General features: G+C 32.8%; 1 protein-coding gene across 1 annotated transcript; it reads right to left on the reverse strand.

Moving 5' to 3' along the window:
- Nucleotides 1-2,204: 2,204 nt before the first annotated feature.
- On the reverse strand, nucleotides 2,205-9,776 carry LOC115451605 (serine protease inhibitor 42Dd). Its single transcript, XM_037445988.1, is given in 7 exon segments — nucleotides 2,205-2,275; nucleotides 2,444-2,732; nucleotides 3,410-3,595; nucleotides 5,396-5,613; nucleotides 6,570-6,783; nucleotides 7,674-7,945; nucleotides 9,618-9,776. Coding segments are annotated over 7 exon segments (1,236 nt in total). The 5' UTR covers nucleotides 9,640-9,776; the 3' UTR covers nucleotides 2,205-2,240.
- Nucleotides 9,777-11,038: the final 1,262 nt, after the last annotated feature.

The following is an 11,038-nucleotide window of genomic DNA, read 5'->3' on the forward strand; positions in this document are numbered from 1 at the left end:
AAACCTTTTGCGAAAGTTTATGTTAATTTTTTTCATAGGCCCTGCGTAACTGGACTTAACAACCTGTTTATCGGTTTTAAACAGCAATACAGTAATCTTTGATCATAACAGTACTCATTTTAAAATATGTTGATGGTATATTTTCGTTTGGAACAGGTCGCATATTATACTTACTTATTACATGGTATTTTCCTTCGACTTCATTAAATAACAAAGGCAATAATCATTATGCACGTAAACCTGATAACCCTATTCAATAAGAAGTTTGTCTTTGTTACACGTTTTACTCAAATGTGTTCCTAGTCATAGTGGAGTCGGCGCAACTATCCCCGCTCTTCTCCCTCAGAGATATATCAGTAAAGAGCGCCGAAAGTATATTTCACCCACAACAACCAGAACTAACAAAGCATTTCCATAACTTAAATATAACTAAACAATTTTGAGACTACTATCAGATCTGATTAAATTTAATATTTTATACGTAACATGCCAAGAAACAATTTAGTTCATATGCCAAAATCCACTGCGGGTTTTGGTGGGTATGCCGGTGTGGAGTATACAGGGGTTAGGGACTCGGTCTAATACTCGAATGATGCTATACTCCCGAATGTCGACATTGGGCCGGAAGACCGGTGCAACCACCAACCAACTATCCCCCCAAGTGATGGTAGCGACAACGTGTTATTACCAGCGAATAAAATAAAATAACAATCTACTTAACCCGAGGGGTTGAAACATAGATATTTATATTTTAATAATACTGAATTATTAGACCATTAAAGGAAAAGAACAAACGGAAATAGACCGTGTGTATTATTATAATCGTTTAGAAAGACTAACATTTAAATAAAGCCACAATACAAGCCTTTGTACCAGTATAATTGTAGTATGTAGATAGAAAACACCTAACTTGCGTATTTTTAACCCGTTATTAGAGAGTGGACAAAGATAATAAGTACTTTCTGACATACTCTTGATTCTTTAACACACAGGCCAGAGGCTAAATAATTGAGTGTAGCTACCTTCTTTCCCCTATATTATTATGCCGGCAAGAAACAAAGAAATTGTGGTTAATAAAGAAGTTATATTGTATAAAAATTATGTAAAATTAATTGGTATCAAATATGGTGATATAGTTTGAATTTGTAACATGACCTAAAAATAAATTTTATTTCGATTTAATACAAGCAAAAACTGGTGTTAATACCTAATTTGAGTGTAAGATAGTACTAGTGGAGTTAGGATAAACAAGAAACAAGTATATTTTAAGTGCCGCTGAGCATTTTTACGACGATAATAAGAATAAATAGTCACGATATTTGTGCATAATACTGCGCGATAGCCATCTCATCTGCCTGGTAAGGCTATCAAATGCTCCATTCAGATGCCAAGAATCCGTGTATAAACACTATAGCTAAGTTGACCATTTAACTTTCCCGCCATGTCAGATTTCTAGTTTGCTTTCACTGAACTTTGAGTTGTTCTTTTTTTTCAATTTATTAAAATTACGGCTGTCGTAGTATTCGTTTATATATCAACAATTTTTTTGCTGACTTCAAAACAAAAACTATTTATGTCCCTCATACTAATAGTTCAATAGTTTCATATTTTATAGTAGCGACATCTTGTGGTAGTATTTCATTTTTTTTATAATTAAGTGACTATGTTAGGTAAAGTTTATGTCAACGAAGATATTGCAGATTTGTTTTATCATTTATGTGAAATCAACCAACGCGCATTAGTAAAACATTATGGATCAATACCTCAAACTTAATAGCGGAGCAAGCCCTGCCAAGTGGGACAATATACACAAATATTATTATAATACAATGTTGGTATAATAACTTACAAAATATAGGGAATTCTATGATTAATTTTACAATGGTTACATTGAAGCATCTGTGCCAATAGTGACCTGGATATGGCATGGCCCAACTATATTTCCTAACGAAGAGTAAATAGCTATTTTCGAATTCATTACGAATTTTTAGAGACGATCGTAAATATTTCCTAAAGAGTAAATTATGGATTTTGAGTTGTGATAAGTTGGTCATCCTCTTTTTAACTCGTCTATAAATTCGTTTATTGAAAATAGATAAGGAAATAATCGAGTAGCATACCGTTGTGGTTCATCTAAAGTGGTATTCATTAGACATTTTGAAATATGTATTTTGTTTCTGAATATAACCAATGAAATAAACACAGTTTTTAAAACCATTTTATTTAAAGTATATACAAAATCAGTACCAGCTTAAAGTATTCCTTGCGGGTTTACCTGTAAAAACATTAAATAAGTATTATAAACATATTTTTCACTAAAATATTTATTTTTAACGCAACCCAAATTATAATAAATTAATCATTATATTGTTTGATAATGACACTAAAATAATTTTACTTACAATAAGAAAGCCAATTAAGGAAATTATCATTATAATCTTACCATTTGCACTAACTTCAACAAATTCATTAGGCTCTTCAATCTTGCCTTCAAACAACACAACACCTGACAAATTGTCTCTTATGAAGAAAACGAAGGGCCTGTCAGCTCTTAGATCCACTCCATCATTAATTAGAGGAACCACCATCGCCGAAGACGCTGCAGCAGCCACGGTGCCTTCCTCATCTACAGACATGTACACTTTATGGTATATCCCATTGACGTAGGGTTTCGAACCTTCGAAAATAGATGAGAGATTTGCTTCAGTTGAAAACAGGGCGTTGATCCGCATCTGAAGATAACAAAAGACGGTAAAATAATGTCCAAGATTAGATTTTGTTGTGGTTAAATTTTTCCGTAGTATATAAATCTTCATTAGACAAGAAGTATAAACTCCAGATTATGAAGATTAACGAATTACCTTCTAAGGAAACAATTATAAGAGACGACCCATTGTTACTAGCGATGGGACGCAATTATAGCTCCCAGGGATTTATTTCCCGAGAAAAATAGAAACTCAAACACACCCACACCAAATTTGGGAAGGTCGATAGTTGCAAAATCGAAGGAAAACAAAGTATCTACAATTCCCATTTCTATTTTTAGCGTAAGTGGGAATCTATCTAGCCGTAAACACAATCGTACTAGGTTGTAGTTCGATGTAAACACAAGTCTTTTAACCCACTTTGTATGCATGCTTGCGTCGTAACATCTGAATACCTGTGTTCTTAAGATTGCTATCGGCATTACCCTTTTCTGCATACAAAACCTCTTTTATTGTTAACCAATAAATATATGAGTATACGAGTATAAAAAATACATTTAGGTTTACTACCAATATTTTTGTTTTTTGTTATAGCTATCTTCTTTGCACGATTATTTTTTGTAGTTATAAGTTTCTTTGGGTATTTGAGCGTATATGGTGGCTATTTGTTATTTGCATTTCATAATCTTCAAAATAAAACTTACCTTCTTCAAAGCCGCAACGACGTCTTCACTGTAATCCACTGTAAACTTCGGTAGTGATAACTTGATATCTTCATTTTCCATCAGCTACGAAAGCTGGGGTACGCTCATGTACGGGAGAGCTCTGGTCAGAGTGTAAAGACCGTCGCGGTCCCTGGGCACCAGCAGAATCATGGAGTAACGTGCATCCTGAAACAAATGATCAACATCATTACGTAAAGATACTCGTATTCCTTTATTGGGATATGATCGTTAGTGTCTGTTTACTCTTCTTAAATTAAAGTTAGCCCTACAAAGGTGGTGATGTGAATATCTTTACTAATGGCTGATGTAACTACAATTGTAATAACAGTAACCCACTGTGTATTACGTCAGGACTTAACTAAATGATCAAATATGTATAGTTGTAATAAATACAGTAATTAGTAACGTGAGCTTATATTGTTTATTTAATCAAGTTAATATAAATTCTTTAATCTCACAGATTTTATTAATGTCAATATGAACAAAAATAATATTTTTTTTTACTTCTTCGATTATTGTAGGTATTTGAAAAAATAAAGCATTTACGTATGGAGGTAAATTAATTCGTTGTGTTTACGTAACTGCAACCGGAAAATTATAAAACTAGCTTTTCTCACAGCTCTGCATGTGTAAAAGAGTTATCTGAGATAAAACTCCCGCTATATATTTTCCCAAGGTAAAAGTAGCCTATTTCCTTCTCAGGGCCTCAAACTATATCCATACCAAATTTCATCGAAGTCGGTTCAGCAGTTTAACAGTGAAAGCGTAACAGACCAGTCACGAAAGTCCATATAAACTGATTCCTGCTGGCTTTCGTAACTAATCTAAAATCTAATTATCATTGGAACGAAGCAAACCCCTTTTATACATATCACTTGTATATATTGTGTCGGGTTCTTTTTGGAAAATGTCACCCTTAGCCACTATAACAGACAGATTTACTTTCGCATTTATAATATAAATATGGACTATTACCCGATCCGGTTAACCTTGGAATAAGCCAACAACAAGGTCGGACTTCCCAAGCGCGTCATATTTTTATTTTAAATATATATTTACATTTACCCGTATTAACACGTTTGACTAAACCTTTTGATTTGACCCCATCAATGACCCTCTGTTATGTATACCAACTTTTTATTGTTATGCTTCGATATCATTATGTATGATGTTAAAAATGCTATGTGCAATTACAAAGGTACAATTGTGGTATTTGTTGCAAATATCAATTACTTAGTTCTTTAAAATGTTCAAAACTGTATTTGTGGTGTGGGTTGTACAGTTATTCACAAAATTCGCTAAATTAATTCAAAGTTTCAAATCACCTTTAAAATTTGTTTTGCTATTATCAAACGTTCTTTATTCATTAAAATAAACTACTAAGGGTTTATTTTATTTTACATAAAGAAAAAAGAAAATGCGTAGAAGCGCTCAGAAGTTGAATTGACTGTATATTAATTAGTAAGTTTATTAGTATCGAAAGTCACGACGGACAATTGTTTGTTTGTAAAAAAAATAAATAATTTCTCTAAACACCTTAATTCCGGGAGAGAGGCAGATATGCATAAGTCCACGTCTCATATTGTTATAAGAGACGAGCCTATCATATATGGCATAAGTTTCAATACACTCACAATTTTTTGTTTCGCCAAGGAATCGAACACAAAGCCTCACAAATAACAACCCAAGAACACTACAACAATGAAGGAAAGAAATAAGTGTTTCTTAATTCATACCTTGTTAATTAAAACATAGAATACCTAATTGTAAACTTAAGACACATTGGCCAAGTATTAAGGTAAAGTACGTGGGTCATATGTTAATTGCATTTACGTCTACGGTTTTCCTGTGTTCATAATCATTATTATTGTTGCGGTTTCATGATTTTGTACCATACATACCCAATCTTAAAAGTCCATTATCCTCATCGTAACTTAGATTCTAGTTTCTTTATTCATAATAAACTAACCTGATAGAGGCAAGTTCAACGGCATGAGCCCTTAGGTTGTCAATATAAGCATAGTTCAGTTTGGCTTGTAAATCCATCATCTGGACATTTAGACATGTGCCCCGGTTGTAGAAGCAAGCGCCGCGAGTCAAGCGTCGGTTGAAAGCATGACGCCAGAAGCATTTGAAGTACATAGCGTTGGTGACCAACATCTCTGATAATGGGTTCACATCAACTGGAAGAAAAAATATGCCATGTCTTAAAAATTATGCCCCTTCATCCATATATGCTACCATTGATAATAACAATATGGTTATACTGATAACTGATATGCACTGAGATATATAGTGTTTTGTTACCAATAAAGCTTTCAATAAGGTAATAGCTTCCAAAATAAATAAAGTAATCAAAATACTATATTTCAAAAAAGATTTGTCCATGATTGATAAATTATTGAGTTTATTATAATGTAGATAAATATAAATCAATGGTGCAATAATCAACGTCATAAGAGCATCCTAATATTGAACCGCATCACAGAAATGGCGAAAAAATTAATTAATATTACGTATAAGTGTGTTTAAAAAATATGCTCATTCGAAGCAACGAGGATAATATTTCTCAACTGCAGTGAGATCATTAGACCACAGATCAAAACAAAAATGGGTAATCCCCCAAATTAAATTAAGAAAACGATAATGTGTTTTAGGGTATAATGGCGCGTTCATCATGTTTTTATTATAAGATAAAAAGGAAGCTGAAAGGAAATAATATTACTTTATAATTTTGTACCATAACATTGTTTTGGCAACGAATCATAGGTTCAATGCTCTGATTGAGCAATCAAATTTGTTTAAGATATTGAATATGTCATGAGACGGAAATCAACTAAATACTTTATAGGTATGGTCATTGCAGAAGTTGCACTTTTTCAATATTAATATCATCAATTGTAATATCATATAAAAGGCTATGTAAATAAATAATTATTTAGTGACTGATAATGCTTATCCGAAAATTAACCGAGCCTATCTTTCAGGACCCTAGAACCCTACAATCGTTGAGCATATTGTGTTCATAAACTTTTTACCCATCACACAACTGACCTATTCAATACTAAAGACAGTCTACCTCGAATAAGTGGTCATAAACTGAATCATATTGACGTCACATCAAAGGAATTGTACTTACCAGGTGCCACTATTGACGGAATCAGCCCATTAGTTTTCTGTTTTACCCAAACATTAATAAGCTGTGATGCTTTGTTTGCGTCTTTAAAATCAACTTTAGTTACATCTGAGAAGTAAACTTTGTGCAAATATGTATCGTAGTCCTTTTTTAACTTCAACTTATCTGACACAAACACCGCGTTTGCATTATGCAGCAGGACGCCTGAAGAGTTTGTCTGTAATAAATGAAATCGGATAGTTTAGGTTTTGAACATAATATCACTGTTTAGTACGATCTTTTGTAAATTATCCTAGCTAAATACAAAAAAATATGACATCATACGACATTCGAATAATTTAGGTATTTGATATTAAATATTGACGATATGATTGTTCATGAGAATCTATATTCTAATTTATACAAGGTCAAATTAGGTCGTGATATGCCTATGTTTTTATATTAACGGTTATATCTTTAAATTCGTTTATTTTTTGTTATGAATCTGTCTGCCGATTCAAATCACTAAAGAAACTAAATTGTATCTACCGCCATAAATTACGTACGGAATCTACATATATTCTTAAATAATATTTTTGTCTCTCATAATCAGAATGAACTAATTATGCGTGTTTATTCTGCCTGTGATTCAATTACAAACATTATTAATAAACGTTTTAAAACTACTAATGATTTTACTTGTATCGAGATTGATTAATTTAATTTATTGATGGTAGGTCTCTCATATGTGAGAGTCCGCCTCGGTAGGTCTACCACCGCAATGACCTCTGCCGCAGTGTGTAGTCACTGTTGTGTTCCGGTTTGAGGGACATTATAGCCAGTGTAACTACTGAACATAATAAGACTTAACATCTCACGTCTCAGGATGGCGAACGCAGTGCAATACCCAACAATATTTTGTAATTCGAGGTGTTGGATGGTGTTTCTACTGTTTATGGGCGGTCGTATCACTTACCATCAGGCGAACGGCAAGCTCGTCCCGTCATTCAAAGCCATACAAAAAAAATATTTAATCAGGTTTGTAGAGACTAAGGTCGTATCAATGAAATAAGCTATGTCGAGTGTGCGTTCGAAAACTTAGACACAAATAAGTCTTTCTAATCTTACCTCTAGAGAAAACAAATAATAATTCAACTCCTCTCTCCATTCAGTCTTAACAGGAGACAATCTTAACGCTCTTCTTATTTCTTCCGCTGTTTCACCTTCTGCTCCCTCTAACAGCATTGCTAAAGTGGCCTTAATACTGGCTGGCGAGACCATGACATTCCCGCTTTTATCCTCAGCGGAGTATCGAAGGAGGTCTATGTCGAAAAAGTTCAGTCTGGAGTGTGCCACATGTTTCTCGATGCAATTTAAGCCTTGGAGAGTTAGTATAAGTGCTGGAATTTAAAATAATCATATCACCTTCCAGAAAACGATCAAGAATGTAGTAACGTTTTTTCGAGAAGATTTAAAATGGAATAGTCGAACGATGTTTAATTTATCATTTTGAAAATTATTAAAAAGTATATAATTAAGGGTTTAGTGGGACGGCATCGAAGTCACATATTTATTAATACCAAAGATCATACCAACGTTAGACATTACAACCACATAGGTTATAATTAATGTAAACGTTTTACATAGTTTATAAGCTAATAGGCAGTCCAATCAATTCAAGTATTTTATATCATATCCAGTAGTAGGAAAATGAACTATATCTCTAATTGTTAATACCTAAATCTTAACGTCTATGATTATAATAAACAGCAAGTACCGGTTTATACAATCATGCTAATGGCTAACAAAGCAATTTCCGCAAAAATATATGGTTTTTATAATATACAAATTGACTCAAATAAAAAAATATAATTTGAAAGGCGTACTAGCTTTTTGTAACTTAATACGTGCACAAATGTTGGGAGTGACTGATCGTACCAATACTGAGACCGTAGCCAAGATGTCTTATCACAATTGTTAACGCTAACGTTATGTATGGGTATGATATATCTTAGCGATAGAATTATCGTTAGGATGATGTCATTCTAATATATATTTTTTTTGTTTTTTATTGGTATTAGCGATTGTTGAAAGGCATCTTGACTCTAATACAATTCGGAGATACGATCAAATTATAAATTTTTGTTTGCAAATATTTCATACACTTACGTTTTCAAAGAATTTATTGGAAAACTTCCCCGAGAATTCGCCGAAAAATAAGGAAGTCAATAAAATGAGAAACACCAAGGCCGAAAGAGAGGACGCACGTCATTATTCCATATAATATGAGATGGAAAATTTTAAAACTGTTGAAATAAATACGTGACTTTTCATATGCAATTTTTGTTCTTATTTTGTCTGTGAATTAATTAAATATCTAAACAGAGACTCAGAACTGTTTGTCCGAGTCAAATAGATTCAAAAATCTTAGTATCATACAAATGTAAATTCTGATGGTGCGAAGTTTCAACGACTGAGAAGTTACTCATGTCTCATCGAATTACAAAAAATACCGGAAAGGAGTAATGAATAAGAAAACCTGTAGGACTCAACATTATGTTATTGGAATAATCAATTATTTTATTTACCAAATTAAATTGTTTGTTATCAAGTAAGCAGGTAAAATAGTAGGTATGGACTATGTTGATGGAATTTAGAACGTATGAAATACTAGATATATTACATATTTATTTGCCGCTACAAAAAGCTTCGGTTACTAAATTTTTTTTCTTTATAATTAATATAATGTAATTTTTGGCATAGCAACTGCCGTAAATAGTATATATAAGTATATAAACACAAGAACCGTACTATCAAAGTAATAAATACTGTGACTAAAAATGATATTATTTGATGTTATAGAAAAACAATTACCATTCTGTATCTTGAAATATAGATTTTAGATAACGCCCTTCGCGATGATACTGGCCACTCGGTATGCCATGACAACTCGAAAATCTAATTTACATATTGATGAAGAGTTTTTGCGATTTTAAACAACACAAAGTTTTCCAATAAAGCCATTTAGGATTAGAATCGGATTATTAAAAAAATTCAAACAGAAAAACTTACCAAAATAAACGTAAACACGCATGATGTCATGGATGTTTGTTCTTTATAATTTAAAATTACTGATATTTAAATCACATAACCGGTCGCCGCGCATCCAAGCGCGAAGTGACGAGACAAGTTAATGAACAAAACACTACCTACAAGAATGTTATGAGTGAGTTGAGAGTTCGTGAGTGAATGAAAAGAACATGTTATTAATTAGTTCCTTACGAAGATGTATTTCCTGAATCATTACAGTTTTAGTACACAAGAGCGTCAGAAGGAGTGGGTCTAAAGTGTTTTGATATCGACTCAAAACACAGCTTCATTCTTCTTTTAGAGATAAACTCGGGACAAACTACAAATTTGCCGTCTAAGTATTAGCAAAGAACACGATATTCAGGATTACGTTCCTTCGGCGATCGAGGAAAAATGCTACGTAAATATCTGCCGCTTAGTGCTTCGCATTGGTTGAGATCTCAACTGTCTTCAATTAATCTAGCATCACGTATGTACTTGTCGTATATAATTACAATCGTTTGCGTCGAAAGGACAGTGTGGTTTGAAATGAACACATTCCATGCGAAACAGCTCTAATAATTAGACAAGAAATATATTTACTCCACTTAGGAAGAGGCTACTTAATTTATTGACGCTGTGAAATAGCCTGACCGTGAAAATAAAAAACCTGCTTTACGGGCGCCACTTCTGCGTTTTTGTTTTAATATTTTCGTTGGCAGCCAGTACAAGTATAGAACTAACTAAGTAATTTCTTGAAATTAGTTCTATTTTTCACCGCAACATAGCGAGGATTTTCATTTTCCTAGTGAGGCTATAATCACTAAAAATTAAGCCTATGATGCCTCTTTTGTATGTTTATGACGTACTTACGTCACCTTCTTTTTGTTATTTATACCTGAGATCACCGTGAGATCGAACTCCGGTAGAATACTTTTTTTAAAGATATTTGGAATAATAAAAAATGCTTTAAATCAACATGCTCGTTCTTTATTTCTGTTGAAAATTAATTTTAGGATACAACTCAGATGGCACACTTAAATAATCGAGTAAATATGACGAGCTCATTGTATAATACCTAACTAAAACAACTTAAATACAATGTCATGTTTGTCAAAGTACTTACATCGATATAAAACAGCACTATTTAAAGAATATATATATGAATAAAACATCTTCCCACGGTCACGTACATAGTTCTGCTAGAAGACATAAAATGTTACAGCACAAATATCTTGACCAAACATTTGTCACGCAAACATTTGTTCCAACTTAGACCATATCGATTATATTTATTTTGATAGAACATAGCATACAATAAAATACTAATGACCATATCATAGTATTTTCATATTTTTTATGAGTATTGTTTTGCGTGTGGCTTTCGTCTCATTGCATTAAACATTACTGGTACGGCATAGGGG

Source organism: Manduca sexta, chromosome 6 (genome assembly GCF_014839805.1).
Source record: "Manduca sexta isolate Smith_Timp_Sample1 chromosome 6, JHU_Msex_v1.0, whole genome shotgun sequence".
Lineage (NCBI taxonomy): Eukaryota > Metazoa > Arthropoda > Insecta > Lepidoptera > Sphingidae > Manduca > Manduca sexta.